This window comes from Myotis myotis, unplaced genomic scaffold (genome assembly GCF_014108235.1).
Source record: "Myotis myotis isolate mMyoMyo1 unplaced genomic scaffold, mMyoMyo1.p scaffold_m19_p_21, whole genome shotgun sequence".
Classification (NCBI taxonomy): Eukaryota; Metazoa; Chordata; class Mammalia; order Chiroptera; family Vespertilionidae; genus Myotis; species Myotis myotis.
Window position 1 is genome coordinate 4832026 of NW_023416326.1, and position 16483 is coordinate 4848508.

At 40.5% G+C, this 16483-nt stretch overlaps 1 protein-coding gene across 6 annotated transcripts in view; it reads left to right on the top strand.

Moving 5' to 3' along the window:
• RYR2 (ryanodine receptor 2) overlaps nucleotides 1-16483 on the top strand; it is a 195497-nt gene that overhangs the window by 21447 nt on the left and 157567 nt on the right. For all 6 annotated transcript variants that reach the window (XM_036354797.1, XM_036354792.1, XM_036354793.1 and 3 more), the window contains exon 3: nucleotides 7618-7722. In XM_036354797.1, the coding sequence (XP_036210690.1) occupies nucleotides 7618-7722 (105 nt within the window). The remainder of the gene's footprint in view (nucleotides 1-7617; nucleotides 7723-16483) is intronic.

Consider the following 16483-nt stretch of genomic DNA (forward strand, 5'->3'; position numbering starts at 1 on the left):
ACAGGCATTTTCCAACTAAAATATCCTCTTTCTTGAAAAATGTCCACTCAGGCTCCCACTGGAGAGAAAAGGGACGTGAACAACCCGAGGGCAGTGCAGATGTTTACTTCATGAAGTCCAGTGGTGGGTCCCTCAGTGCCAGGGGGAGAGTCCGGCCCAAAGGCGGGCAGTGCCCCTCGGGTGGGCAGCAGGGAAGTTTCTGAGCTGAGGGAGCCCAGAGGTGGGGCCTGACACAGGAGAGGAGGTTGGACTGTGAGGAGTGTTTCGTGCACTGCAGAGTGAGAAGAGTAGTGAGTGCTCTACTTTGCAAGGTCAGTGCTAGAGAACATCGACTACCAGGGCCAAATCCAAGTGCCTTTTATCTAACCCCGTATTCCTAGTTATCAGATAATTCAATGAGTCCCACCACCATCGCCATGTTTTGTGTGAATTTTCTGTGAAGGGTAAGAGATTTGGGTTTAGGTTTAAAAACGTTTTTATTTTATTTTACACACACACACATTGATTTCAGAGAGGGAGGAAGAGGAGAGGAGATAGAAAAATCAATGATGAGAGAGAATCACTGATTGGCTGCCTCCTGCACACCCCACACTGGGGATCGAGCCCGCAGCCTGAGCATGTGCCCAGAAATCGAACCCTGACCTCCTGCCTGGTTCATAGGTTGATGCTCAACCACTGAGCCATGCCAGCCGGGCGGGGAGTCTTGACTTAGTAGGGAACGAATGGTGTGGGGGACACACAGATGACTGCTGTCTAATTCTGTTTTAGCACCTGTCACGGACCTCGTTCACACTAGAATTCTTTCTGAGTACAACATAATCCTTTTATAAGCATTAGGTACAAGCTGAGTACACGGAGGAGTCAGCCTTTAAAAGGATGCCGTCCCCCAGCCTTGGCAGCCTTTATTCCTTACCTTGGAAGGCAGCATGATGTTCAGAAGCATCCCTGACCAAGGGCAGGGGCCTGGACTTGCCGCCAAGCTTGCTCTGTTTTGGGCAAGTTCCTTCATCTCCTTACTTTCTTAGTTCTAAAGTGTCCTCCGCCCTTTAGAATTGCTTGAGCATCATATGAAGTATCTAAAGTCCACTGACAGTACATAAAGTGCTGCAGAGATGTAGCTCTGTTAGGAAGGAGAATGACTGCAGTCTGATTAGTCTGTGTGAGCTCAGTACACACACATGCCTATATGCTCTGTCATTTGTGCCTTTGGTTTCAAAGGCTGCTACGAATAGATGTGTTCAAGCACCCCAAGCTCGGCTGCTGTCTTATGCCGCCTTTCACTTCTAGGTGTGGGGGAACTGGGTCAAGTGTTCACAGTAAAAGTGAGGAAGGTTTTCTCTTGATACTGACTATTAAAATTCGTGCGCTCGGAGGGGTCCCTCAGCCCAGCCTGCGCCCTCTGACTTGACATTGACAACAAAGCAAAAAGGAAAACCCCGTTTTATTATTTGGTTTGTTGCACACTCAAACATAAAATTGAGCTCTGGCCAGTGTACTCAGTGGTTAGAGCATCAGTCTGTTCAATGAAGGGTCACTGGTTTGATTACTGGTTAAGGCTACGTTATGTACCTGGGTTGTAGGTTTGATCCTGACCCCAGTTGGGGCTTGTGCAAGAGGCAACCAATTGATGTGTCTCTCTCACATCAATGTTTCTCTCTCTCTCTCACCCTCCCTCCCTTCCACTCTCTGTAAAAATCAATATCCTCCGGTGAGAATTAACAAAAAAAATTAAAAACAAGCAAAAAACTCCCCCAGAACATAAAATTGAAGGCCTAGAAATATCCAGAATATACAGAGTATTTTGTCGACCAACGTGAGAACAACAAATAATCAGAAGAAATGATGGGTACAGATGAATAGACATTTCACAGAAGAGGAAGTACAAATGGACCATTATAATAGGAAAACATTATCAGCCCCAGTATTAATTGGGGAAATAAAAATTAAAGGCACAGTGAAGTATTTCACAGATTAACAATACTATTTATTGCTGAGAATGTGGAGCAATAGGAATTTTTGCCCAATTCTGATAGAAATGTATGCTGGAAAATGGTAATAATTTAGTAAGCTTGAAGATGTGCATACACTGTAATTTAGAGCTTTCACTCAAGTACATATCCTAACGAGTTTTCTGCACAAGGAAACATAAGAATATTTGTTGCCATGTTATTGATAAGAAAAAATTGAAACAATATCAGACTAAGTACATTGAACTATAGTTTATGGTTATCCAGTCGATTGATTACTCTAGAGCAGTAAAAATGAATGAAATACAGGTGTTCAGATCAACCTGGATCAATCTAAAAATGTAATATTGCACCACCAAAAAGAAATTTCAGACTTTATAATTGTATAATGGGCAAACCCCAGCAAATTTAAATAATAATGTAGGTTTATATAAATTGATAAATGTATAAAGAAAAGCAAGGACTGTTGTTGGGTGGAGGAACAAAGGGACTTTCTGAATTACTCATAATTTTGTAACTTTTTACCTGCTTGATGGATTCATGGGTGTTCATTTTATTCAAAACATGCATTTCTTTGCATACATACTTTTGAATATATGATGCTTTACAATAAAACTGAGGGCCCAGGAGATGTTGGTTTGGGTTCATTCTGAAAACGTTGGCCATAATCTAGAGAAAAATGGAAAAATGTCTCTTAACTACTGTTTTACTGATGCTGCACTAATAAGCAGGACAGCGTGAATGTAGATGAGGAAACTCATGACTCACAATGAAACGGAGAAGAGAAAGTTAAGATATTTATTAAATGGCATTTTAGTAATTATCTTAACATCTGTTTACCATGCTAAAATCAGCCCAATTAAGTCTGGAGTCCTGTCTCAAAATTTAAATATATGGAGTGTGAGCTAAAGGAGATTCCATTTTCTAATGTAAATGTTACATTGATATAGACTATCAAAGTATGTCCACTCTATATAACCCTTGTTTGAGATATATCTGTTTAAATTTTATTGGTGATATTAAAATAGTGGTTGCATTAAATAAATTCCCATAAAAGATTAAAGAAAAAATACTAAAGGTAATTCATGTGTCTGTTAAACACACATGACATGATTTTGTTTTTTAATCCTTTAGCTTAGTTAATAAGTTAACAATGATAGAAATCTAGCATTATTTTAAAATGTTTGAGTATGAAGAGGCTATGAATTATTCCATTATTTAATCCTCTTATAACAGCAAGTTTATGTGCATCCAAACATTTGAAGACATTTAAATAGTTTAATTTTGAAGTAATGAAAATGGAGAATAATTATTCAACATTGTCTTCCTGGTTACACTTTATATGATTGACATTTCAAATCATTATTCAGCCTTTTGTGCGACAAACACCCTGCCCCCAATGCTTTAACTTTTCCGAGTGTGTTTTTGTTTTCATTATTTAAATTGTTTTTATTGCATTAAAAACTGCAGAAACAGATCTTAGCAGCATGTGGCCAGAGCAAGCAGGGTGTCACGATGCATGCCGTTTGAAAAACGAACTTGAAGCTACGTTAGAAATGATTTTATCCCTCTGCGTGTTTCCTCTTGAGGTAATTGGGGCATCGAAGTTACATAACTTAAAAGTTTGTCCTTAAATGGTAAAGTCAAGACTAAAATTTGGGCCAAGTTCTAGAGCCTCATTTCTTCTCTACCATTCTGTCTTAATGAGACAACTCATTACAATACAAACACGCCATTTAATCAGTGGAGAGATCATTTTAACCCTACGAGATGCATGTTTATATGTCAGTACTCTAGTAACTCATATCTAAGAAAACAGCAATACCTCAGTGAGTCATATTCAGTTTCTACTCTATGTTCCCTACACAAGTTAATATTTTGTCTACTCTACTGGACTCTAGCCAGTGTTTTCTTTTCTACCTTACCAGCTTTAGAATAACAAATGCACCGCTTTTTACATGTATCAGAGACTCTGCTGGGTATTCCAGGTGCATTCTTTCACTTACTCTTCACATCATTAGGAAGAAGGTGAAGCTCAGAGAGTTTAGGTGATTTTCCCAAGATCACACAGCAATTGAGTAGCAGAGCCAGGATTCTAATCCAGTTCTTTCTAACTCCAACATGATAAACTGCCCTTATCATGAAAGAAGCAGTTGAACCAGTAAGGAATTTACAGGTTTTTTCTTTCTTTTAAAAAAGTTTTATTTATTTTTCATTTTATTTCTTTGTATTTTTTTCTTAAACTGAAAAGTGTCAAGGAATGCCGGTCTAGATTTTCATAGTGCGATGGTCAGGAAGTCACCTGGGACAGAACTAGAACTTCTATAATAGCTCCAAAACTGCTGTCACAAATATGTTCAGTAGGATGTTAGCCTCTGTATGCGTACATATTGGTTCATTTGCTTTTTGAACTTTGTCATTTGTCTTAGTTATTAAGCTCATTTGCAGTTCTTTCCTGTTTTCCATCTTTGTTAACATTCTGTTGAGTTCACGGCTCCTGGAGCACTTGGTGCTTTCACCCTGGGGTCTACTCCATTTCCACGGCAGCGTTTACACAGATGCCAGAGCTGTTCCTTCCAGGACTAAATGCAGTTCATATGACACTTAAGATCATTTAGAACGTGAAGTTTGAATAGCATGATTGCAATGTCCCTGAACAACATTTAGAAGCTTCTTACTGTGATTTCTTTAATAGTGGAACACCCAAAGTCACATTTTTTTGGAGAAAATAAAGCACTGTTATCATCATAAAACTGGCTACATGATACTAGGAAGCCATATGGAGTATACTGTGAGACATATATTGTTAGTTTTAATGAGCACATATCAATTCAATATGAGCTGTTGAAGTTGGTTAGTGTTACGGGTATATCATAAACTGAAAACGTTAGAGCAGTTTAATACGTAGAGACAAGAATGGTTTGTGGGACAGAGATGGGGGATGTTTGAGGTCCCCGTACAGTCTGTTGCTCGCTTTTCACTTGTCTTTATGGCCTGGTGCTCGGTCATAAAGGATATGAAATTGATCCCTGCAGCAGAGGTGGTCTGACGAAGATGCGTGTCAGCAGGCACCAGGCACTGACCTAGAGCCTTGATTCTTGTAGCGCCTACAGGTATGAACATCGGCTGTGGAAACTGGGCTAAAATCGTACCAAATATATTCGTGACAGCAGCTTGGAGAAAAGAGATGGTGGTTATTTTAATGGGTGATTTTATTATCAAGCATAATATATATTATCAACCAAATATATATTATCAACCATAATATATATTATCAACCAAAAAATATATTTTATTATTTACTAGGATTAAACCTGGCATCGAGCATTGAATTAAACTTATTTCAAGTTTTCCTGAAAGGAGTAAAAGGTATTGTTTTACTGCCTCAGCTTTTCTCTTACATTTATGTGTATTCTGGACGCTATGGGAGCGAAGAGAGACAGTGACAAAGATGGTCAGATGACAACGGGTTTCGAGACAAACTGTTCCTCTGAGAGGTAGAACTGCCTTTGTGCATCCTCTGTCCCTTTATTCCCGCTCACACCCACGAGCTGGAAAAATACCCGTAACGTATGTCATTCTGTGGCAAAATCCAGTTAGCTTGGCAGAAGTAATTTATTTCAGATCCCTGTGGTTTTCAGGGTTTTCAAGGATCTTTAAAATAAATATAAGATATTATAGAGATCAGACTTGAACAGTTTGATCAAAGTGTGGCATGAAACAATATAAATACACTTGTATGTAAACTTTAAATATTTCCAGAAAGTGCCTTTTCTAGAAAACACTAGAACATTTTGGATGTTCTGAACAGGTGCATAATGGTTGATTTGTGGTTACAAACACTGTTTCTCCAAAATAGAATCCACTTAAGAATCAATTTTGAGAAGCGATAGTACTTCATAAATGCCACAGATGGAGAGAAACGGCAACATGCAAAACTAGCTAATGAGAACGGCTCACTTACGTCGAGTTCTTGTTACCGTCTGGGCTCTAATGGCTCTTTACTTGTATTATCTCCCTTATTTTCACAACAGCCTATGAAAGTGGTGTAATCATTATCACATTTTCAGGGATGGGAGCCAAGGGTTAGAAATGACAATAGCCAGTGAGCAGTGAGGCAGGCTTCTTGCTCAGGTGACAGGACAGGAGCTCAGAAGCCCATGATGGGAGGGCAGAGGAATCCAGAGAAGGACAGTTCATTCAAAACAGAACAAAACATGGGCCCCAGGAAGCTGTGTGGGGTCTGAGGAAGCTCAGTGCCCCGATGATATGCTGCTTTCATCCATAAAATAATGTTGATTTTAGTATTGGCACCGTCTTACTTAATCTTTCCTTGAAACTAATGAAGCATCATTCTCTGCTGAGAGAAATCACTCAAATGGCAGTTTCAGTCGACCACATTAATAAACCTTATAAATTGTCATTTTGATGCATTGCATCAGGTTATCAAATTTATCCTCCTAATTCTCTCTTTATGAAGCCACACTCTTGCTAGAATTTGTGTTTAATGGATTTATAATGTCCTTCTGCTATGAAAATTCTACTTTCCATACCCAGTTGGTTGCTCACTGGACTCTGCTTCTCTAAAGCAAAAGCAGATACTCATAATAACGTACTTGATCCCTGTGGAGATAGTTTCTCTCACTGGCCAGTTAATTCTCATCCTGCCTGTTTCCTTCACCATAAGGTAAGTTGGTAGCTAGTTACCTTTTGGGATTTTCAGCATTTATTGGGTTGTTGGTTGGAGTGGAGGTTTAAGGGAAGGAAGGAGAAGGGAAAAAAGAAATGAGAAAATAAAGCAACACACAGAACAGAAGGCAAATGACAATATTCCAAGTTAGAGGCCAAATATAATATCCTACTTGAGTAGAACAAACTAACCATTATCTTTGTGGATAAGAAAAAACCAATGTAAATGAGTATTTTGTATCAATTCGATTTTATATTTGCTTAACTTCATTATTAATTTGAGGTAAGCACTTTTCTGTCCTAATTTTTTTTATCAGCTGACTGCTTTGTAGGTGAGAAATGAATGCTTGAGAGTTAGAGAAATGTGGCTTCTTAACCCGGGCTTGAAAAATTCAGTAATTGTGACTTTGGAGAAGTAACCTAACTTCTGTTTTCTTGTCCACACAACGATGATAATAATCCTTACCACAGATGACCTCTGGAGTTATTGATAAAGCTCTGAGTGTAGTGCCTATCAGATTGGTGCTAAAATTGTAGCTATTGCCATGTATAAATAAAAAATGGATTAAGTATAGACTGTATATGGAATGATTTGGGAGCACATATTAAAAGGATTGATAAGTACTCTCATTTTTTATGTGAAAAAGCTTGAAGTATAAGGTAAATTGTGTCTGGATGCTTGACGATGATGGTAATGAAGATGGTGGTGATGGTGATGGTAATAATTGTGATTGTGTAGAGATCATGATGGTGGTGATGGTGTTGGTGATGGTGGTAGTGGTGATGGTAATGATGGTTGTGTTGGTGTTAGTGGTGATGGTGGTGGTAATGATGGTGGTAGTGGTGAGGGTGTTGGTGATGGTGTTATTGATGGTGGTGATAATGGGCTGTTAGTGAAGATGGTGATGGTGATGATGGTTAAGATGGTGATGATGATGTTGCTTTTCCTCTTTTCACACAGAATGTCCCCCCAGACCTCTCCATCTGCACCTTTGTGCTGGAGCAGTCCCTCTCTGTCCGGGCCCTACAGGAGATGCTGGCGAACACGATGGAGAAGTCAGAAGGGGCAAGTATTTAATTTATGTATTTATATATGTAGTATTTTTTTTTATATACGTAGTCTTTTAAAGAACCTGGCCACAATATGAATGATTTATTTCACAGACATTGGAGATTTTGTTTTTGCTGAAATAAGTCAATGCTTTTTACTTGTGATTTCCTTAAGGTTGACTTTCATCTTGATCTAGCAGATCTGTGATGTCTTTATGAACTTAAAAAAAATCAAACTTCAAGATGATCCATGTCTTTTAACCTCATTCTTATGTCTTTGGTTTAAAAGAGTATCTTTCTTTGAGCATTTTGTGTATTTTCTTCCATCTTCAGAGCTGTTATTATTATAATTTGTTATTAATTTTTTAAAAAAATTATTCTTTATTGTTGAAAGTATTACATATGTTCCTTTTTTCCCCTCCATTAACCCCCTTGTTGTTATTCTTTATTTCATCTTCAAAAACCTCTAACAATGTACTTTGCTCTAAGCTTCTTTATGGCCAGTAAAATTTCATGGCTCTCATATATTTTAAGCAATGAAATTATGGTGATGCAGCTTTAGTTGACTTTAGTTTGCAAACAGTCATTTTCTTTTGCAAATTGAAATTCTTATTCAATCTCCTAGTGCAGAAATGTTCTTTTAAAGCTTATTTGGTAATTTAAATTATTTTCCATGTTGTGGGTTACTATAACTAATGTCTGGGTTACTTAGTCAATTCTTTAAGGTTTAGAATTAACCAGGAGGCTGAATGGTCAAACTTTTGAGTTTTGTCTTTGTGTGTGCTGTAATTACTGCAGGACATGGTTTAATAAACGACACTATTTCCAGGCATGGAACTGGACATTTATTTTGACTATTATTTGTCTATGTGTTGCCATTGTTGTTAATCATTGTTCAGGCCTTAATAAGTGAAGAGTTTTAAAAACTGTTCAACAGAAAATGAGCAATCAATTATGATGTAAGATATCTTCACTAGCCTACTTTTAAAAATCGTAGTGTCATACAGTTTAGGATTTTAATTGGTTTGTGCATTAATTGTAAATTAATTTAAAATTTTATAGTATACTACTAAGTATGGAAGAGATTTTTATTTTTATGATTTTTTTTTTTTAGTGATTTTTATTTTATGTTAGACTAAAAGCTTATTTTATGATGTGTATATTTAAATTTGCCAAGTTTATTTTTGGTTACAACAAAGCTTGAAATTATTATATTATATAAAGTTTAAAAATGTTTTCTATTCTTTAATGCAAAGCTTTTGGAGTAGGCTTAAATTGTAGAGGAGTAAAAATATTACTCAGTTTGACTAGTTTGTTTCTAGCTGAATAACCCCTCCTGATAGTTAAACATTATTCACGCATCTCAGCTTTGAAACTGAAGTCTGTCTTTACAAAGAAAAAAAAAAATCAGTTTCCTTTTGCATAAGCATCTAGGAGAGTACATTGTCATTTCACTTGTCTTTGTAGATATCAACTTACAACTAAATTGCCATAAGTTTAATTTTGATATTGCTAAGCAGCTGTTTCTAAATTTGAATTTTTGAAAAGATGTATTACCCCCCCAGAGTCCTGGAGTTGAACTAGGCAAGCTCTGAATTTTCTGTGTGTGTGTGAAGTGTTGGAAATACTGTTTTAAAATTTATGCTTTAAAAATATTTATTGGTAAGACTTTCTGGACCACCCTCCCCAACATATTTTTATTTAGCTGAGTTTTATTTTGAGTTCGAATCCATCTAGAAAGTTTCTGTCAGAGAGAAGGTGGTAATTTATGTGATGGGTGGAACATCATTTTATAAAGCCCAGCATAGCTACCGTGAGACACTAATTAGAAAATATTAGTAAAAATGGAGCGGAACCTGCTACAGGAAGGAATGCACTGCCTTGAGCTGACTCTCACTTTTAGACTACTAACTGTTAGGGAGAAACCACTGTCAGGTGACTCAAAAGGGATACTATATTTTTGGCAAAGAAAGGTTCTCTCTTAGACGGCAGAGTTTTGATTATGCGCAGAAATGATATTCAGAATATTTCACAATTCGTTTGGCACAAGCATCAATTAATGAGAGGGGACCCCAGTTGGCAATGATGCTGGAGGCAAGGCCCTTGAGAGGCTCTGGGATGGTCTCATTTGGAAAGGCCTGGGGTGGTCTGGGGGAGGGACACTGGAGACTGGGAGCAAGACTGTTTCCCTACAACAACCATCTTTTAAAAGTATATTTTTAAATTGATTTTTAGAGAGAGGAAGGGAGAAGTAGAGAGAGAGAGAGAGAGAAACATCGATGAGAGAGAAACATTGATCGGCTGCCTCCTGCACATACCTGCTGGGGCGTGAGCCCACCACCCTGGCATGTACCCTGAGCAGGAATCCAACCAGCGACCTCTTGGTGCATGGGTCAATGCTTAACCACTTAGCAATACTGGCCGGGCTACAACAACCATCTTAATTATCAAAGTGAAAATGGCTACATAGCAGGTCTGATTACAGTTGACCAGCGGATGCTGCTGGTCCTTGTCACAGTCCTGTCTCTGGACTCCATAGGTATCTGTGTCCTCAGTCCTGAAGCCTCATGAGTCACTAGCCTCTCCTTGGAATTCATACAGGAATCTATAGCAGATCCTTCATCAAGTAAGTTGTCATCTCCAGCTTAGTAAATCATATTTTACTTCATTTGAATTCTTAAGAGGAGTAGAGAGGTAGGCTCAACTCTTCCAGACCTGAAAACTGGATTATCTGGTAGGCTCCCGTAGCCAGCAAGGGGCGGAACAGGGCAGAATCCGGTCCATGGGTTCTACTGTCTGTGCTTTTTAAGCTCTTTGTTATGAGTGTCCAGTAAAGAGAGCAGAGCGGTGTCACTATTGCCGCAGGGGGAGGAGGAGGACGAGGTCACAGGGAAGTGGCCCAAGAGGTCAAAGGAGAGCAGGAGAGGACAGTCAGAAGCCGCCTGGATTAGCTTCATGGCTGCTGTTACAAGTACCATCAAACTGGTGGCCGAGAACACCGTCAGTTTATCTCACAGTTCTTGCGGTCAGAAATCTCAGTCAGCCTCCCTGGGCAGGACTGCGTTCCTTACGGGCCCTCGGGAGACCTGGCTCCTGGCCTTTTCTAGGTGACATGCTTGGCCGGGCCATGCCCATCCTGAAACCAGCAGCACACGATCTGTAACATACTCCTTGGTTCTGGGAATTTGGAGCTGAGCGGCTTTGGGTGCCATTAAATTACACCGTGGAAGTACAAAGTTCTAGGGAGAGGCTATTGACAAAATCAAATAAAAATCAGAGAAGTTGAGTAAGGACTGAAAAGTGTACTTGGTTTAACAGGAGCCTGGTTTTCCTATAAACCAATCAATATTAAGTTCAGTTAATCTTATATATATGATTCGTAGATTCTCATACATTTTGCATTTGAAAGAGTTTATTCCCTGAAGAGATTTTAGTATTTATTGGTAGTTCTAAAAGTAGATCTTAATATTTCTATTCCACCCTATTCTTCTGGTGTTTGGCACATGTCCAGTGGCACCATGTCTACAAGACTGACTGTGCCCAGCTGGCGTGGCTCAGTGGTTGAGTGTCAACCTATGAACTAGGAGGTCATGGTTTGATTCCCAGTCAGGGCATATGCCCAGATTGCAAGCTCAGTCCCCAGTAGGGGGTGTGCAGGAGGCAGCCGATGGATGATTCTTTCTCATCGATGTTTCTACCTCTCATTCTCCCTGCCTCTCTGAAATCAATAAAATATATTTAAAGACTGTTCTAGCTCTTCGGCAGACAAGCCATGGATCCAGAATTAAAAGAGCTAATGATGTAGCCACCTGGTTGAGTTGATATTGATTTTTTCCAATTGTTTTCTCTTCATGACCGTGAATTGGGTAGTGTGGAGGGTAGAAAGCTTGATAAACCTTGCTTGGGTTTATGTAAATAGACTGTGTCCTGTAGGTTATTAAAAGTAGGTCTCGGGTGGCTGGGAGAACGACTCACTGGAGGAGTGAGGTTTACTTAACCACTTGGTGTTATTCATCCAATTTCAAATATGTCACTGCTCTGCATACCAGTCTCCATTAACATACAGAATTAAACGTTTGGGATGTGAAACTGTGATTACACTTTTCAATACTGTTGGGACAGTGGATGTCTGCCTCTGAAGCGACCAGACCAAAGACTGAAAGGGCTACGATTTAGTGAAGAAAAATAATACCACACTCACAGTTTTTACTTGTGCTGCAGCAATATGCCTGCCTGGGACATGGCGGACTCACATCAACCAATCAATCAATCAGTCAATCAATCACAATCATTCATTCTTTGATTAATGGTACTGTTAAAAGTAATTCGTGCCGCCTGGCAGTTGTGGCTCAGTGGTTGAGCTTCATCCCACACACCAAAAGGTTGCTGCTTAGATTCTGGTCAGGCACATGCCCAAGTTTTAGGCTTGATCCCCAGTAGGGGGCGTGCAGGAGGCAGCCAATCAGCTCTTATCATTGATGATTCTATCTCTCTCTCCCTCTCCTTTCCTGTATGAAATCAATAAAAACATGTTTAAAAATCTAAAAAAAACCCCCCCAAAACACAAAAACCAATCTTCTTAACAGAAAAAAAGAAAAAGAAGTTATTAGTGCCTGCCATGCATACAATATAAAAATATACTTAAATTCCAGTTTAAATCCCAGAACCATTTCAGTGTTTTGCTCTCGTAACAGTAATATAGGAGAGTATAAATTGAAAATACCTTCCTCATAACCCTCCTTTCCCTGACGATAATCACAGCTAAAAGAGTGTTTGTGCTCATGACCCTTATACACAAACACAGTTTTACACCATGGCATCATGTAGACTGTTGTGCCAACTTTCACAACGTACTCATTTTTGGCTTAAAAAAAAAATAAGGACACAAAGTCCAGAGGATGAGAGCCCTGGTGTGCTGGATGAGACTCTGCTCCGATTTTCTTTAGTTCTCCACTCTGTTCTCCTTGCTGTAGGCTTGGTTCTTAGTCTTGCTTCCCTCATGGTTACCACGTGGCTGCTGCAATCCCAGGGGTGATATCCCAATTGAAAATGACCTGTAGGCACAAAAAGGAAAAGGAGCTGGCTTTCTTATTTTTGTTTTTGGGAGTAAGGAACTTTCCCCAGAATTCCCCTGCCCACGGTCACATACTCATGCCTGAATTGTTTACTGGCCTGGGAAAATGGGCCACCACATTGACACAGAGCTTGGGGAGGGAGAGGACAGGGCACCTCTACAAATCAGGTTCTCTTTTTAGAAGAAGAAAGATGGTTATGTGTGTAAATGAATGTTGGATAATTTCTAATGTCTTTTGCTGCAAATACCAAGCAGACATGGAAGCCACATCCTTATGCCTTCATGAAAATATTTATTCAAATTTGAGATCCTCCAGGTTCTTGTGCCAAACTAGGTCCAGGAAGTGACATCCTTATCTAGGAGGGGCCATCAGAGTCTATGCTCAGTGTCTCCATGGCTGGGACACAGAAAACCTGGGTCCCTACTTCACCCCACTGATTCATGCAGCTTTCATCCCAAAGAGGGGTGTTGAGTTGCTGTTGTGAATTCTGGGCTGGAGACACAGAGGTAAAGAAGAATACATTCTTGCCCTTGAGGAACTTAGCCATTTAATAGTGAACAGAAAAGGTAAATAAATCACTGTAATGGGAGTGAAACATGCTTTGATAGTAGTTCAATGAGAGTACAGAGAAGGGCGCTCTAATTAATTGCTCTTCCAACTCCTGATTACTTACTTCCCTTCCACAAAGGCATACATCCCATCCCAATGCCCGAGGTCCTCAACAGTTCAAAACTGAGCAGCTAATGGATGCATTCATTTATGCTGTGGATAATATGTTTTCACTAGCTATTTATATTGAAACTGCAATTCCCAACTATCCATTGTGACGACTTCTATTTTAGGAGCTGGGTTCTGTTCACCCCGCTGTGCAGGACGTCCTGATAAGCTGGGTGCTGTTTTGGGAATGGAGCCAAAGTGTATAATAAATTAATACACTTACTAACCTGACAGGGTTGCTAGCATCTTGTCCAAACCTCTGTACATAACCATCTACCTGTCCTTCATCTGTGAAACTGGTGCTGAGATTTAAAAGGTGAATGTGATTATGGCCTCCTAAAGGGCTTATAGCTAAAATATTCCCTGAACAGCACTATCTGTCACTTAGAATGTGGACATTTGTCTGTGGTTGAAATCTCCACCTTCTATTTTACTGTCTTCCTGTCTCTAGAAAGATGACTCCCTGCTCTGAAGCTACGGATATGATGTATTTCTGTGTATTGGAGTGTTGTGTTTTCCAGAGAATCCAGCATCAAATTCAATAAGGAAGCCAATTTAATCAACATGTAATTTGATCACCTGGCGCAGTTACACCTGTTTTAGATTATGACTCTTAAAATGGATAGATTATTTTGTTTGCGTAGTATCATTCAATTTAGACATCTCCCTCATATTTTTTGTGTTTAAAATGAAACAATATTTTTAAGTATAAATATTTGATAGTAAATGAGTCAGATGGTAAATTTATGTGACAAACTATTCCTGAATGTACCAGTGATATAAAGATACTCATTTATTGAGACAGCCACCTTTAATTTTTATTCTCTTAAAGTTCAAACTTTATTTTCTTAAAACATTCTAATCTGAGAGCGTACTTCCATCCCTCAGCCATCTGTATCAAGTGGTGCCTCCCCAACCAGCACTGTTTCCTACCATGCACCTATACCTTCCGACAGGTGTTTTTTTTTATCCTTATGTCTTTACCAGACCGCCTGTCCCCTTACTGCAGTGGTTCTCAACCTTCGGGCCCTTTAAATACAGTTCCTCATGTTGTGACTCCAACCATAAAATTGTTTTTGTTGCTACTTCATAACTGTAATGTTGCTACTGTTATGAATTGTAATGTAAATATCTGTGATATGTATGATGGTCTTAGGCGACCCCTGTGAAAGGGTTGTTTGACCGCCAAAGGGGTCGCGACCCACAGGTTGAGAACCGCTGCCTTAGTGTGTCCACCTGCGAGGGCAGGGCTAGGAGTGTGCTCTTACCACCCAGGATGGTGCCTGCCATGACACGAAGCAGATTTCCAATAAGTATGTGCTGACTTGAGGGATAAAGAGATAGAATTTATAAACCAAAATGAAGGGTCTGGAAAGGTCTAAGAAGCCTTTTCTGTTAGTGGAGCTCTGTTTCCCCACTGGGGGAGGGAAGGGACATTTCGGGAAGGAAATGAGGACGTGAACTTCTGGAATTAGACAGCCACACGTTCAAGTTGCTGGGCCAATGCAGGTTAACATCTGGAGTCCCAGCCTGCTTCCTGTTACATCGTCCTTCATCGCCCAGTGCCCCAGCCTGGGAAGAAATTAAATCCATCTCCAGTCACAGGCCTTTGTGAGTCAGATGCAAGTTACAGAGCCTTTGCCTAGAAAAAGTGCACTAGTGTGCGCACGCTTCCAGTTTTGAGGACCTGCAGCGGTGCAGGCGGCCCCTTTGGCTTGCAGCCACACTCTCAGGAGCTGCACTTCTTTGTAACTGATCTCAGAGCTTCGGAGAAAGACAAAGGCCTGAGGGTAACTGAGGGTCTGCGAGGCCACGTGGACGTGCTGACAGTTGGCATGAGGCTGGCACTGGCCGGGTGGCCAGTGGTGCTCACGTGGTTCTGAGATAATGCGAGGCCATTAGCGCGAAGGCCACGCGGAGCTGAGTTCTCTGCTGGGATAGGAAACCTTAGAGTCTAAGGTGGTCGTCAAACTCATTAGTCAACAGAGCCAAATACCAACAGGACTTCTTTAAAATAGACTCGCCCAGGCCGAAAACCGACTTCTGCGCACGGGCCACGAAGTTTCAATCACACCGTATGCGCGCCCGCACGTGGTATTTTGTGGAAGAGCCACACTCGAGGGGCCAAAAAGCTGCACGTGGCTCGCGAGCCGCAGTTTGCCGACCACGGCCCTAGACCTATCCTTGGACTGTGGCAGAGTGCAGAACATCAAGGGCACGTTGCACGGGCTTCCCATGTTCTCTTCCGATCACCTCTGCTCTGGAGGAAGACAAGAGGGACAAGTGTCCTGATGAGATTAGACAGTGAGCAGAGAGAGAGACAGATAAATGACAGGTTACAGCAGGGCCGCAGAGGAAGCAGCAGTGAACCACAGCACTGAACACTTCCTACGCCGGAGTTCACTGCCTTTGTTCAGTCGCAGATCCAGCAGCCACTCCGAGTGACTGTGTCACACTGTGAGGAGCAAACGCAGAGAGAGCCCAGGAGCCAGGTGTCTCTTCCAGGTCAGACAGAATGGAGCGGGTGCTTTGTGAGTCAGATACTCAATAAATGTTTTTTTGGGGTGTGGGTGAGGAAATAAAAGCAAGATTCCAGGTGGGTGAGGAAATAAAAGCAAGATTCCAGGGCCAAAGATAAAAACTGGGATGCCTGGAGACTTTGTTTTGTTTTTCTGCCAATGGTTTACGGAACAGAAATATTAGTGTGTATAACTGTAGTATTATGAGTAGGGAAATGAATTATAGCATACTAGAGGGCCTGGTGCACGAAATTCATGCATTGGGTGGGGGGTCCCTCAGCCCAGCCTTGCCCTCTTGCAGTCTGGGAGCCCTTGGGGGGATGTCTGACTGACGGCTTAGGCCCGCGGGAGCCCCCTGAGTGCACTAATGTCATGCACCAGGCCTCTAGTGAAGGGTATAATATAATGTCTTTGTTAATCATTGAAATCTCTAAAAATATGGTATATCTTGTCTTCCTGGTACACA